Source organism: Labeo rohita, chromosome 11, assembly GCF_022985175.1.
Source record: "Labeo rohita strain BAU-BD-2019 chromosome 11, IGBB_LRoh.1.0, whole genome shotgun sequence".
Lineage (NCBI taxonomy): Eukaryota > Metazoa > Chordata > Actinopteri > Cypriniformes > Cyprinidae > Labeo > Labeo rohita.
The window spans coordinates 16,640,639-16,657,879 of NC_066879.1; the positions used below are offsets into that span (position 1 = coordinate 16,640,639).

At 30.7% G+C, this 17,241-nt stretch overlaps 1 protein-coding gene across 4 annotated transcripts in view; it reads right to left on the reverse strand.

Moving 5' to 3' along the window:
- The window catches only part of epha8 (eph receptor A8), a 109,674-nt gene that overhangs the window by 69,152 nt on the left and 23,281 nt on the right, over positions 1-17,241 (reverse strand). For all 4 annotated transcript variants that reach the window (XM_051122892.1, XM_051122891.1, XM_051122893.1 and 1 more), the window contains exon 2: positions 5,581-5,645. In XM_051122892.1, coding sequence (XP_050978849.1) covers positions 5,581-5,645 — 65 coding nt within the window. The remainder of the gene's footprint in view (positions 1-5,580; positions 5,646-17,241) is intronic.

Below are 17,241 nucleotides of genomic sequence, written 5' to 3' on the forward strand. Positions count from 1 at the left end.
TTGTGTTTGGAGTCAACAGATCTGATGTTGAATGCATATAAAACAAGCAAAGTACAGCTATTAGAGAAGCAAACAGGAGTTTATGCATCTAGCAGAGCGTTGCGGCGTGTAAATGAGATGCATTTGTCGGGGCTGGTTCCAGCGGGGACCGCCGCAGTCACGTCAGACAGGTACACTAACTAATGCCGAGCTGTTAAAGCACGCCACTAATTTTAGCTAGCTGTCAAGTAATAATTGGGGAGAAGGTGTTCGCCGTGCCGGCGCGAATACGCACGCTAACATAATCTATTTGCGGAAATTATTTTTACAGTTGAGAGAAGAAGAAATAACTGCCTGCTTCCCGCAAGAGATGGTTTAATCGCCGTTCCAGGCCTTCGCTGTTTACGTGACTGAGTGGATACGAACTAAAAAAGGTGGCAAAGTTCAAGTAAATAGCTTGCATTATTCGCTGAGAATACATTTAACAAACAGTAATTAGAGGGCAAATGCAAACGGGGATGCTCGTTATCTGGCAGTTTTACTGCGTTGCCGCTTGTTGACTCGCATTGAAAGCGCACTTCAGTGAATTATGTATGTCCCATTTTCTAGCTTTCAGGTCGTTGTAAATGTGCTCTCTGTACGCGAGGAAATCCATTTCATTTGTGCACCTTTACGACTCTACAGTCATTCAGAAACTCTCTCTTTATCTTTCTCTCGCTCTCTCTGTCTTGCACTTTCTCTTTCACACAGGATACAGACTTGACACCTACTAGTGCCAATTTGGATTAAAAATAGTTTGGCAAGCAACTTCATTAGCAAACTGCAATATAATACAGACTGAATTGAGCCATACTGAAGTCATTATTTACAGAAATATACACTACTGTACAAGTTTGAGTTCAAGGCTGCATTTATATGAACAAAATACAGTAAAAACAGTAATATATTGTGAAATATTATTGCAATTTGAAAGAACTGGTTTTCTATTTGAATATATTCTAAAGTGTCATTTATTTTTGTAATGCAAAGCTGAATTTTCAAGATCATTACTCCAGACTTCAGTGTCACATGATCCTTCAGAAATCATTCTAATATGCTGATTTGCTGCTTACTGGCTGAAAACCTTTCATGGTATATCTGACCCCATAAAATAAAAAATACAAATAAAATAAAATAAAATAAATCTAAAATCTAAAATTAAAAAAAAAAAAAAAACTTTAACAAAAAAAAATATTTTTTTATCCCTAACTATAACTATGTTAATAAAACAAATTATAAAATATAATTATAAAATATAATAAATATTATATTATAAAATATAAAAAATTACGATTTGTTTAAAGAAATTGATACTTTTTATTCAAGGATGCATTATCTAATATAATGTTTATGTTATTTTATTTTTAAATAAATAATAAATACATTTTTAATTAAATAAATAAATATTTGCTAATGCATCCTTGAAAAAAAAAAACATCAATTTCTCAAAATAAATAAATAAATAAATAAATAAAATAAAATAAAAAACAACTAATTTTTGATTCTTAACTATAACTTTGGTACTGTAAAATAACATAATAAATAAATAAATAAATAAACATTTGAAAATGCATCCGTAAGTAAAACGTATCAATTTCTCAAAAAAAAAAAAAAAAAAAAAAAAAAAAAAAAAAACATAACTAATTTTTGATCCCTAACTATAACTTTGGTACTGTAAAATAACATTAAATAAATAAATAAATAAATAAATAAAAACATTAGATAATGCATCCTTGAATAAATAGAAAAAAAACTTCTTTAAAACAAACAAACAAAAAAAAACTAAAGTAATTTAATTATAACTATGGTAAAATAAAATAAAAAAATATATAATATAATTCAATAAAATAAAATAAAACAAAATAAAAAAATAAAACAAAACAAAACATTAGCTAATGCATCCTTGAATAAAAAGTGTCAGTTTCTTAAAAAAAACAAACAAAAAAAAAACCCTTGACTCATTTTTTGAACCCTAACTATAACTCAAATATAATTTAATAAAAGAAAATAAAACATTAGATAATGTGTCCTTGAATAAAAAGTATCAGTCTCTTTTTAAAAAAAAAAGTTTTTTTTTTTTTTTTTACAAATGTTTGGTCTACAACTGTAGTACTACAACTATAGTAATGTAAAATAAAATAAAATAATAAAAACATTACATAATGCATTCTTGAATAAAAAGTAACAATTTCTTACAATTTTGATCCTTAACTATAACTATGGCAGTAAAACATTACTAACAAAACATCCTTATATAAAAAGTACCAATTTCTAAAGAAAAAAAAAAAAAAAACTAAACAAATATATTAAAAAAATATATAAAATAAAATAAAATATTAATACAAAAAAAAAAAAAAAATTCAACTAATTTTTGATCCCTAACTATAACTATCATAGTGTAAAATAAAACAAAAAATTAAATTTAAACCATTACAAATTTATATCCAAATTACAAAAATATTTCATTCTTATGTGTTTTACAAAATCACATTGCTTTATTATGATTATACACAAAAGTAGACCCTCTGCATTTTTAAATGACACCTTACTCTTATCTGTACCATAAAAAAATCTTATTTTTAGTTCTTTTCGCAGTCAAGAAAAATCGTGATTAAACACCGTCAAGGTATTTGATCCCCAGAGGGTTAAAAAACTAAATGCTAAAAGGACATTTCATTTGATCCCAAAACAAGGGGTTACTGAAAAAAGCCATAAATGCTAAATGTTTTTTGCAGATTTTGTCGTTACCAACAGAGTTCAATGAAACTTGTGATCATAGTTAGCAAACAATGCTTTTTGGGAAACATGCCCCAAAATATCAAAATAAGCATCCAGAACACCACAGCAACAAACTAAAAACACTCTCCGGATAACTATCCATGACAAGCACTTAAAACAGATGATTATAGCCCTTTATATGTCCCGTTGAAAGACTCTCCCACTTTGATTTGAGGAATTTACTTGCGTTCCGCCGGCGTTAAACATGTGAGCCGATAATGGAGGGATTGTTACATCAGCGGCTGCGACGTGTCGCGCGGTTTGCTAATTGTCGCTTCACTCCGAGGGACATCACACCGCCGTCAGCCTCTGACAGCCACCCGCGCTAATTGTGACAGTTCAACGCTTAGATCACTTTGTGCGCCGCTAATTCAATACCCCATGCATCATTTTCTCCATTAGAATATGCAAATGCAGCCAACTCTGAACATCGCCTTGCTTTTTTCTTCTCCTGCTCTGTCCTCTCCTCACCCACCCACACACACACACACACACACACACACACACACACACACACCCTCTGTCTCTCTCTGTCTTTTATGGTACGACTGAGAGCAGTTGAATAATGTGTCAAAGGGACAAGAGGGACAGAGGAGTTTGGGATTAGGGAAAGTGTGTGTGTTTGTGTGAAAGAGAGAGAACAAAGCATATGGCAGCAATCAGTTTTTTTTTTTTTTTTTTTTGCATATGTGCTGACAGGGATGAGTTGATGAACATATTTCAGTTGGAAAATCTAGCAAACCTTTTAGAAATTGAAATCGTACAAATAAACATTACCAGGATATGTGTTTGCAACATATTTTACTTTGTAATATGATTAATTTTTTAAAATGTAGGTAAAAAAAAAAAAAAGAAACTCTCTGTCTCTCTCTCTATGATTTTTTATGGAAACACTTTCAGGGTTATTTTGGATCCTTGAATAAAATTAGATTAAATTAAACAGAAAATGAAATGAAATTTTATATAATCCATCCTTAAATAAAAGTTTTTCTTAAAAAAAAAAATAATAATAATAATAAAAAATAAAAGTACTGACCTAAAACTATACCTATGGCAAAAATAAAAAAATAAAATAAAATAAAACAAAATAAAATAAAATAATGAAAGTACTGACCCAAAACTTCTATAGTCTTTTTTGACCCCAAACTATACATATGGTAAAATAAAATAAAATAAAATAAAATAAAGTAAAATAATTAAAGCACTGACCCAACTTTATTATATTTTCTGACTCCAAATGATACCTATGGCAAAATAAAATAAAATAAAATAAATAATAAAAGTACTGACACAAAACGTTGATGGTATTTTCTGACCACAAATTATTACTATGGAAAAATAAAATAAAATAAAATAAAATAAAATAAAATAAAATAAAATAAAATAAAATAAAATAAAAATACTGAAACAAAATGTTGACGGTATTTTCTGACCCCAAACTATGGTAAAATAAAATAAAATAATTAAAGTACTGACCCAAACTTTTTATAGTAGTTTGACCCCAAATATATACTATGGTATAAAAATAAAATAAAATAATAAAATAAAATAAAATAAAATAAAATAAAATAATAAAAAATAAAATAAAATAAAATAAAATAAAATAAAATAAAATAAAATAAAATAAAACAAAATAAAATAAAATAAAATAAAATAAAATAAAATAAAATAAAATAAAACAAAATAAAATAAAAGTACTGACACAAAACTATACCTATGGCAAAAATAAAATAAAATAAAATAAAATAAAATAAAATAAAATAAAATAAAATAATGAAAGTACTGACCCAACTTTTATGGTATTTTCTGGCCCCAAACTATGCCTATGGCAAAAAAAAAAAAAAATAAAAATAAAAAAAATAAAATAAAATAAAATAAAATAAAATAAAATAAAATAAAATAAAATAAAATAAAATAAAAGTACTGACCCAACATTTGACAGAATTTTCTGACCCCCAATTATGAATAAAATTTTATAATAAAAAAATACTGCTATATGTTAAATGTACTGCTACATTTAACAAAATGCTGCTAAATGCACTGCTACTTTATTACATATAAACCAGTTATTTTTAAATTGTAATAATAGAGAGAAAGAGAAAGAGAGACATCTTCAAATATAATACAAGTTTATATAATGATATAATATATACACACCGTCATTTTATTCACTGTTTTGGAATAATTCTGTCCCAATTTAACCCCTATGTAAAAAAAGTTGTTTCCTAGGTTAATCAAATGATTACATTTTGATGAATGAACCTCTGGAAATATTATTTATTATTATTCTTTGGAATAGCACGCACCAGCTGCTCACAATAAGACCAGTAATGTGAACTGAGAACGTAAGCAGGTCATTTTTTATGTCCTGCTGACTTTAAAGTTGCTTTATGCAATTTCTGTGCCACCGGCTCTAACACTGCCAATAAGACAGTTTTGATAACATAGCCTACTCATCATAAAACTACAAACAGCAGTCGTGCAACAGAACGCAGGTTTAGTGCCAGCGAGAAATCGGTGAGGGGAAACCAACGAAAATGAAAATGACTAGACAATGCCAATCTAGAGCCAGTTGGCTTGAGCGAGAGGAAAGAGTTCATTCACTAATGGCATTCAAAAAAACAACAAGAACAATCACTGATTTCAATTACGCTTTCAAACACTTCATCTGCCAAACTCACAATGTATGAATGACTTACAGTAGCATCTTAATATGCAGTTCAACACCTTAAAGTTTCACAACACACTAATAATAATAATAATGAAGAAGCAGACGTTTCTTACCCCATGTGAAGGGTATGTGAGCCAGCCCCAGTCTCCTGATATTTTGGTTGTGTCCAGGAGATTCACTGTAAAGTGAACATAAAACACGTTATAACAGCTTTCAAAGAATTTTCATCATAATTACTGGAACTCCATTATCTTGAAGCACATCCAATTACATGAGCTGATGCACATCTGAGTATATTTTGATAGACTGCATCAGTATCTCCTCTTTATGTGGATATATTTTTCATTCAAACAAACCGGTCATACCGTAGTTACTTTTGACCTCGTCATATGACTTTTAAGGAGGTTGTCTAATAATGATAATATAATGCGTCTGGGTCACTGGTATCATCCTCTCGAGTCAAGAGCCAAAGTCATTACAAATATCTTCCTAAATGTTTGACTAATGGGCTCTCAATGAGTTTGAACTCCTTAAAGGCCGGATCAATATGACAATTTAACCCAGCGTTAAACACTAACGTCTACTGAATAACAAATGCACAAGATGAACTGTTTTGCTTTATTTTTCTGAAGGATAGTTGCATTAATATAAATATTACTACTACTACTACTACTAATGAAAATAATCAATTGTTCTGGCATATTGTATGATTCATTAACATAATTGTCCTTGCTTGTTGTAATATTTAAAAAAATGACAATATATTTATTCTTTTATATTATATTATATTATATTATATTATATTACATTATATTATTATTATTATTTAATTACTATTATTTTTATTTATTAAACATTATTACTGCTGCTATTTTTTGCATTCCGACTATTCTGTTGTATATTTATATTGGTAATAATAAGTAACAATTAATTTAAAATAAAAAATAATATATCTACAAATATATATAAATATATATATATTATACAGAAAACAACTATTGTATATTATAATTTTATAGGTATAATAATTATTTAATTAAAAACAATAAAAAATTAAATAAATAATTTAATTATAATGTATTTATTATTACTTACTGTGTGTGTATTTATTTATTTTTTAAATTAAAACTACAATATTATAATTATCTATAAATAAATGATTTTTTAAAGAAAATAACTACTGTATATTTATATTACAATTTTATAGTTATAATAATTATTTAATTTAAAATAATAAAAAAATTAATAAATAATTTAATTATAATTTATTTATTATTATTTATTGTGTGTATGTGTGTGTGTGTATGTGTGTGTATTTTTTAATTAAAACTACAATATTATAATTATCTAGAAATAAATGATTTTTTACAGAAAAAGATATATTGTAAAAATATATTGTATATTTACATTACAATTTTATATTTATAATAAGTATCATTTAATTTAAAACAACAAATACATAATTTAAATAATAATATAATAATAAATAATAATTATTACTTATTAATTGTATGTATATGTGTGTGTATATATATATAAAATATAAAATATTTTATTTTTTACAGAAAACTATAGTGTATTTATAATATATTACAGTTTATAAATATAATATTTATAATTAAATTTAAAACAGTAAAATATATATAATTATAGTTTGATTTTATTATAATTATTACTTATTAATTATGTGTGTATATACACACACGTAAAACAATGAATAAATAATTATTAAAATTATAAAATTAAACTATAATTTTATATATATAATTGCATATAAATTGTATATTTATAATACTACAATTTTACAATTCTAATAATTATTACTTATTAATTGTGTGTTCATAAGACAATAATTAAACGATATATTTTTCATTTTTATTATAAAATTGTAATATATTATAAATATACAATTGTTGTTTACTGTTAATATATATATATATATATATATATATATATATATAATTATTATATAACATTATATAACACACAATTAATTAAAAATAAAAAATTAAATTACATTTTTTTTATAAGTATATAATTGCATAAATGCAACCTCTTGATACATTTCTTCTTTTTAAGTTTGTATATATTTCTTTTAATCTTTTTTCCTTTAAAAAGTGTACCAAAGGGCTAATAAAAGTCATCTTAATTTAAGATGTATTGTCTAAAAACAAGAATTAGTTTGTTTACAGTTATTGTTTACTTGTTTTAAAGATCATTTACTTCAATAATAAAATATATTAGACAATAAATACATTTGTCTTTATTTATATTTGTCAAAGTATATAAGACAAAAATGATTTCTTGTAGTGTAGTTTGTACAGCGGTCCAGATGTAACATGATGAAGCATGTAGAGCCGCAGCATTGGCATATGCAGTGGGCCGTCCCACGGCTTTATTGATGACCAGACACCTATAGCCTGTTTTCGGTACGAATCAAGGTCACCACAGAACAAGCCTTTTTTTCTCTGCGACTGTAGCCGAGGGCCAAATCACGGTAGATTTCTTTCACGGACAAACACGGTAAACTGTATCTTCCTGCTCCCATCCATCTGGGCAACACGCGAGGTGCCGCGCGTCTGGCCCTGAGCTGCCGGCGTGACACTTGACGCGGGAAGCTGTGACAGATGCGCCCATCTGTGCGCGAGGAGGAGCCGGCGTGAGACGCTCACCTGACCCACTTTTACCCCCCGTAAGCCCAGAGACCCTGAATGCTGCTTTAAATTCAGTGCACCCAACTAGTTGGAAATGGGTAAACAAGGAGTCACCTTCAATTTGAAAAAATGCCAGCTGCCACATGGACGTGTGTCGGGTAGCGCGCTAACAGATAACACAAACCGGCTTCAGCGTCCCATAGGTACCGCAAAATAACAAATTAAGCTTGCCGTTACCTTCGCATTCAACTCATTATGCCTATACAGCGCTCAAGTGCAATGGTATTTTTAACAATGTTGTGGAGGTCACATACGGGTTAGAACTGCGATCAGGTTCAGGTTTAACTGAGAGCTCGTTTTTTTATGTTTAATGTTAAACCTTCACAATACAGCACACCTGCTTGAGAACAGAACTATGTCGTCAAACCTATCCAGACAGCCGTCAAGAGACATTTCCACAGACCAGTGATCTGTTTGACTACTGCACTGTCTGTCATCTTGCCACGTGAAATCCACATAACAGATTGATCTTTCTTTGAGTGAAAATTATTTAACTTTTTCTGAAATTTAGACCACAATTGAATGCACTTCTGCTGGAAATGTACTTCAGAAATGTACTTCTGCTGGCAAATGTCATATGATAAGTCTTTATTCATTGCTTGGCCACTGGAGTAATTAAATAAAATTAAACGAAAAATAAATACATAAATAAATAAATAAACCCAAAACTACTATCAGATTTTATATATAAAAGATCTAAAATATCTAAATATCTTATTATATATAAAAATATCTTAATTAATTGATGTTTTTGAGAAATTAATTAATTAATTAATTCTCAAATGTTGACCAGTTTGGTATTATAATAATAATAATAATAAAATAAAATAAAATCTCTTAATTTATTAACATTTTTGAGAAAATTTATACAATTTTTTTAATGATTCTCAAATGCTGACCAGTTTGGTAATAACACCTAATAAAAATACTATCAGATCATAATATAAAAATCTCTTAATTAATGGACATTTTTGAGACAATAAATAAATAAATAAATAAATGACCAGTTTGGTAAAATAAAATAAAATAAAATAAATCTAGTAAAACCACTATCAGATTATGATACAAAAATATCTTAATTTATGGACATTTTTGAGAAAATAAATAAATAAATAAGTGAATGTCGACCACTTTGGTAATAATGACATAGTAAAAAAAAAAAAAAAAAACATTTTTTTAGAAAATAAATAAACATTTTTTGGTAATAACACCTAATAAAACTACAATCAGATCATAATATAAAAATCTCTTAATTAATGGACATCTCTGATAAAATAAAATAAAATAAAATAAAATATGTTGTCCAGTTTGGTACTGACATAGTAAAATAAAACAAAATAAAATATAAAATAAAATAAAACTATTATCAGATTATGATATAAAAATCTCTTAATTAACGGACATTTTTGAGAATGAATAAATGAACGAACAAATGAATGAATGAATAAATAAATAAATAAATAAATAAATAAATGCTGACCAGTTTGGTAATGACACCATAAAAAATAAATAAATAAATAAAATAAAATAAAACCACACACACACAAATACAACCACCTATTTATCAGTACAAAATATGTTGAAGAAAACTGGTAACCACCAGTTTCGGTTCCCATTGATGTCCTTAGAAAAGAATACTACAGAAGTCAATGGGACCCAAAATGGTTTGGTTACCAACATTCTGGGAAAGTCATACAGGTATGGAACGATGAGTAAGTGACCGGAGGGCTCATTTTTGGGTGAAGTATCCCTTTAATTAAACAAAAATCCATTTATATAATTTTTTGTCTTTAAAAAAAGTAGCTGAATGATTTAATGTGAATTGACTGTACTAACAGAAGATCCACCCGTGTACATCAGACCCCAGGTGAGCTCCTTCTTGAATTTTCCATGTAAAAGCAGTACAGTTCTCTCGAGATCCTCTATGATTCTGTTCATTAGCAGGTTGTCTGTGCAATTTTTTCCCAGTTTCTTTTAAATGTCATCACTTTGGTTAATTTTCTACTTAGAGAACTTTATTTTAGCTCTCTCTGATCTCTCCGTCTCCGTCCCTCGCTCGCAAGCTGTAATCAGCAGTATTAGTGCACTTGGTGATTGGACTTCTAATTTGGAAAGGCTGTTTCTGATGAGAGCACTGGGTCAGAAAGTAGGAACAGATGGCCTCTCTCACTCTCTCCTTCTTGGTTTCCTTCCCTCTCGCTCTTTGGCTCCTTCCTACAAACCAGTACTAACGAAAAGTAGCGCTGCTGCTGCTAACTTAACATTTATCCGTAGGGTGACAGTAGCACAGCTGCTTTCAAAATAGCGATGCCAAGTACACACTACAGGACAGAAGCGTTAGCATCTGCATGTCAACATGTTTCATGCACTGGAAGTGCACTGGCAATGACACTGTGCAAGTTAACTACATTCTGGGGCTTTTTGTCACAGACTTAAAACTCGGGGTGACAAGCTTCTATGTGTGTGCAGCAGTGCAAAACCTTTCTTTTTTTGTCACAGTGCATTGTGCAGCTTCACAGCTGAGCAATCTAACACAATAATCAAACCAGCTCTACTCAGATGTTGGGAATCTGATTCATTTGAGCAAATTGCTTTGTCATACATACTGTATATAAACACACACCATTTCCCAATACTAAATACTACTATACTCATTTTTAGGGGTTTAAGTGCGTAGCGCTGAAATCCTATTGTAATTGTTAGAATGGCCAAGGATCAGCAATCTCCACATAAAACTGATTGTGCAGACCAAACCATAAGTCGTAGAGATTTGAAACTTGGAGGGATGGTAGTACCCACACCGCCAACAACGTGACCAAGGCTCACCCCAATTGGCCTGACAGGGGCGCTACAGCGATCAAAAGCACAAAATCGCTCATAATTCCTAAACTGTCAGTCACAGGCTCAAGTGGAACCCTTGGGTCACGACGGACAAAATGCACGCCTCAGATTCAGTCGTGAGCCTGGCGAAATTTTCAGGCTTTTTGGGATTTTTCAGAACACCTCCTTTTGCAAACTTGTCCTAGGTTTTTCGCTCGTTCGGAACCAAACCAGTGCAAAACATTCCCTGGAGACTGAATATCAATAATTATCAAAAAAAGGTCGAACTTTCGACTCACTGCCGCAAAGGGATGCCAAAACGTTTGAAAGGAGCGGGACCACTTTTAGTAAAATGCCTATAACTCCTGAACGGAATGAGATATATATGCAAAACTCAGAACGCTTATATAAGCGCTCAATCTGAGGTCACTATATAGTGGCGTTATAAGAGGGGCAAAAACATAAAAATGGCTATACCTACACAAGCATTTGTCCTATCAACATGAAAATCGCTGTGTTTATAAGGACATTGGGGAAAGTTACTTTTAAAATATATATAAAATACATATAAATATATTTAAAATACATATATTGCATTACTCTCTAAAAAAGTAACTAATTATGTTAGTTACTTTTTATGGAAAGTAATGTGTTACATTACTTTTACATTACTTTTTAAATCTGGGCAGGGCTTGCTTGTTTATTTTTAATATAAAAAATTCAATTTTTAGCAAATGTAAAAGCCCTTTCACACCAAAAAGTGAAAGAAATAAGCCTAAGGCTGAAGGAAAAGTAAATTACAGTACAGTAGAACTGTAGGAGAAGGAAGTTCAACACTCTTCAGCAATGAGAAAAATGAAGCACAAATGTTAGTTAATCTGAAGTAAGTTTTTTAGTATGGTTTAATTGGATCAACAAAGGTCAGCAGCAAAGACATTGGTTAATAAAATGGGATTAAATACATAAAGGGAACAAAAAGTAACTCAGATATTTTCTTGTAAATTAAAAAGTAATGCGTTACTTTACTAGTCACTTGAAAAAAGTAATCTGATTACGTAACTCGCGTTACCCCCTATTACCCACCTATTAGACAAGGTTAACGGAGGTCGATTGGAAAGAAACAGCTCGCGGAATAGGTTCACAGAGTTTCGTTCCGATCGGCCTAAGGTCTGTGAGAAATTTTAAAGAAATTGTCCACTGGAGGCGACGATACCTCATTTTCAAGGACGTACACAATTGTACGTTGTGTGGTTTTTCACACATACACACAATATTCATATCATGCGATAGAACTCCTAATTACGAACAACTTTGCCTCTAGAACTACTGCTGTCAATCAAATTGTTAGTTAAATGATTAAGAAGATGTGAAAAATCTACTTTCGTGAACTAGTCCTCAGCTTTTTGCTTAATATGGGAAAAAAAAAACACTTCAGTACAATTTTCTGGAATCTCTAGGCCAATAATTATCAAAAAATGTTGAAATTTACCCTTTGGGAAGCTATAACGGGGTCATTTAGAAAAGGGACCTGTCCAAATTTACCCAAAATCCTATAAAGCCTAAAGGAAAACTCAAAACTTCACAAAACCTGCTGAGCATATGCGACAGGTGATTCTAAACAAGCATGCAATAACAGCTGCTTGCAGCTATATTACATAAACTATTATTTATTGAATATTAATATTTAATAAACAACAGCCATTATAAAAGTTGCTAGGCAACTCAGTCAAAAGTACAAAGACAGCACTTTGATATAAAGCATTACATTTATATAAAACCTAACGTGATAAAACATTCCCCTCAGCCAAAACGATTTGCTCTGGAATAAAAAATTAGATGAATGAGACCAAAGACTGCCCGTTAGATTTACCCAAAATTAATTATATCTCATGTTTAACCACTATAAAGACTATAAAGACCAGAAGATTTGCCATAATCTAAATAGTGTTTTTGTACTAGTCCATAATGTATTTTGCGTCATCTGGCGGGCTTTTGCTGAGAAATAAACACAAATATCTCAGTCCAGGTATAACACAAAGAAAGCGAAATGTACCTTTCACATTTGTGTTTTTGTAGTGCTATGGGCCAATCAGTATAGTCGTGTAATTTTCCTCACACTGACAGATTTGTCACATCGCATATATGGTTAAAGTGATTTCTACAGGTATTTTAGACCACCTTGATAGCCAGCACTAATACCAACGTCCCGCTGTTTACCGCAGCCAATTTCAGAAGCCCATGTCACAATTACACATGGAGATGCCTGTCAGCAGTGACAAATGCCTTTCCTCAACAAAAGCATCTCTTCGGGGAATTAGGTGTACACTTTTTAAAACAATTTTTAATCTTTTGCCCCCTCAGAAAATATCATTTTAAAGAGTCTATCCATCAAAAACAGAAAAGTCATAGACCTGTTGTGGAAATAAGTTTACAGTCGTGCTCGTTCACAAACGGAGACGTCCCGCAGGCTGTGGTTAACTTTTCCATCTTTTTCTTTTACACTTCGAAAACTGTTCTCAATTTTAGGTTCTTTTGGCTTTCAGGCGGAAGCGTCTATCAGACCTGAGGATTGATGGAGGGCCGCTGTGGCCCGAACATTCGGGGTCACTGATGGAGAAATAACGTGTCTAAAATGACACGGGGTGAAACATTGGTCTCAGCGAGTACAGAAACGCACCATCATAGTCTCAGAATGATTAAACACAATGTATTTTGGGCTAGAAATGTAACGATTTTACTAACGAGACAAGAATATTTATTTCACTGAGGTATATTTGTTTCAGAAGTCAAATAATTTCAATATTCTCAATGCAAATTTTGGTACCACAGCTAACCAAACTAATATGTGACCCTGGACCACAAAACCAGTCTTAAGTAGCACGGGTATATTTATAGCAATAGACAACAATACATTGTATGAGTCAAAATTATCGATTTTTCTTTTATGCCAAAAATCATTAGGATATTAAGTAAAGATCATGTTCTATGAAAATATTTAGTGAGTTTCATACTGTAAATATATCAAAACCTAATTTTGGATTAAGTATATGCATTGCTAAGAACTTTATTTGGACAACTTTAAAGGCGATTTTCTCAATATTTAGATTTTTTGCACCCTCAGATTTCAGTTTTTCATATAGTTGTATCTCTGCCAAATATTGTCCTATCCTAACAAACCATACTTCAATGGAAAGCTTATTTATTTATATTATCTTATTTATTTATTTATAAAATCCCAATTTAAAAAAACTGACCCTTATGACTGGTTTTGTGGTTCAGGGTCATATATGGTATTGAACACACTTCTTGATTTAGAATATTAAATACTATTTAAATTAAAATAGTATTTTAATACCACTGAAATAAAATAAAATAAAATAAAATAAAATAAAATAAAATAAAATAAAATAAAATAAAATAGTGTTTAAGCATTTGTCTCCCTATTTTTTCCACTAAGGGGTACTTATTTCTAAAAATGTACACAAATGCCAGAAAAATTTCACAAATTTTTACTTTTATGATACTAAACACACTTCATTTATAATGTTAAATACTATTTAAAATAAATGAACAATGTTTAATTAAAAAAACACTATTTAATAAAATAAAATAAAATAAAATAAAAATAAATAAAAATGAATAAATAAATATAAACAGTGTTTAAGCATTGATCTCAGTGAGTGCAGAAAAAAATCCTAATTGCAGAACATTTTTCCAAATTTCCAAATTTCACTTTTCTCAATATAAAATTCAGCACCACAGCAAAATGCATAATGAACACACTTCTTGATTTAAAAATTTAAATCCTGTTTAAATAAGAATCAATGTTTACTTGAAAAACACTTTGAATTATGTAATAGATAAATAAAATAAATTATTAAAAAAAAAATCAAATTAAATTAAATTAAATTAAATTAAATTAAATTAAATTAAAAAAAATGGCAGAGAGTGAAGCACTGGTACCATCAACAGTCTCAGAGTGATAAAATGTTGCAATTTGACTACAAACGTAAAGCTTTCTTAATGAGTCAGGAATATGTATGTCATCCTGATGGGAATAGGAACATAATGTTTATCATTAGTATGGAATGTATTTTTAATGAACCGACGTGTGAATAATGCAAACGTGGAGGAATCTACAAGAGAATTAAATATATACCTGTGTTTGTTTGTTTTCTTCTGAATATTTAATTACCCAAAGCACATTTTCAAATGCTTAAAGTAGGGCAGTACACTTATTAATGAGGTTTTCTAAGCGCTAATACTGTCACTTGTTTAAGGTTAGGGATTTGAACAAAGTTTAACAATAAATATTAAACTTTGGCACATAACTCATCTTCGATCTTTCAAATTGTGTGGCGTGCTGAGATTTGCAATTCATTCAGAAGTGTCTCGTAAGTATCTAATGTCTTTTCTTTCTTTCGCAACTAAATGCCATATCTAAATAGGATGAGCAAAATTCTTCTAAATTTCATTTCAAACCAACTATCTGTACCTTCTGTGCCTGTTCCAGATGGAGCAACATCAACAGATGCGGTTTTGCGAGTACTGATGAAGGTTTTAAGATGACTTCTGATAGGCAGGACGTCCATATGGCTGTAATTCCACAGCTGACTGATTCTATTCTGATCAGTCAAATCACTGATCTATCTCTTCCTCCTTTGCTCTTCTACTCTATGAAAGGAACACACAGACAGACATAACCATAAACTCCTCAAAAGCAAACAAAGACGTAGCCTAGTTTTATCCCTTCTTGGGAATAACACTCGGAAAATATCAGTATTTCTTTCTTTCTGACTGTCCATGTTCATAGCTTGATACAGTGGTCACTCGTTTTGAGCTCTTAATTCTGTTTGAGACACACAAAGTTCAACTGTTTACAGATGTGACAACCACATCCTTCTTCCAGTCCCTATGGATAAAATCAAGTTCCAGCTGATATTTTTATGGTTTGTCATCATAAAAATGTCAGAAATCTATAGTATCATGCAGTTCAAGTGATTCACTGGCAAAAACACAGATCACAAGAGCCATTTATTTTCGAATTTCAACATCCCTTGTAATGGCTTAAAAAAAAACATATAGTGATGGGTGAAATGGTAAACAAGCGCTCCAATCGGATTGCAAATTTCAAATAATTTGATTCAGATCAGGACTTCAAATCGTGTACTGCAAATCATTTGATTTAGACTGGGACTTTGGAGTAGGTTCGTGAATCATTTCATGAATAGAATGATTCACAATCCGTGATCCGAAGTCACGATCTCAAATGATGGTTCGCAAATCATTTGTTTCAGTTTCGGGACTTTGGTGCAGGTTTGTGAATCATTTGATTCAGATCAGGACTTCAAAATGGGTTTCACAAATCTTTTGATTCAGATTGGGACTTCAGAGCATGTATCGCATATCAACTGATTCAGATCAAGAATTCAGAGCAGGTTTGTGAATCTTTTATTCTAGATCAGGACTTTGGTGCGGCTTCATAAATCATTTGATTCAGATCGGGATTTCGGTGCAGGTCTGTGAATCATTTGATTCAGATCAGGACTTCAAAATGGGTTTCACAAATCTTTTGATTCAGATTGGGACTTCAGAGCATGTATCGCATATCAACTGATTCAGATCAAGAATTCAGAGCAGGTTTGTGAATCTTTTATTCTAGATCAGGACTTTGGTGCGGCTTCATAAATCATTTGATTCAGATCGGGACTTCGGTGCAGGTTTGTGAATCATTTGATTCAGATCGGGTCTTTAGAGCATGTATCACAAATCTTTTGATTCAGATCAGGACTTCAGTGCGGGTTTGTGAATCATTTGATTCAGATAAGGACTTCAGAATGGGGTTGCAAATCATTTGATTCAGATTGGAACTTCAGAGGGTGTATCGCATATCATTTGATTTAGACTGGGACTTCAGAGTGGGTCTGCAAATCTTTTGATTGGGATCAGGACTTCAGAGCGCGTAACGCAAATCATTTGATTTAGATCAAGACTTCAGAGCTCATATTGTGAATCTTCTGATTTGGATCAGGACTTCAGAGCGCGTATCGCAAATCATTTGATTCAGATTGGGACGTCAGAGCTCATATTGTGAATCATTTGATTCAGATTGAGACTTCAGAGCGCATATCATGAATCATTTGATTCAGATTGGGAGTTTGGTGCAAGTTCACAAATCATTTGATTCAGATCGGGGCTTTAGAGCGCATATTGCAAATCATTCGATGCAGATCCGGACTT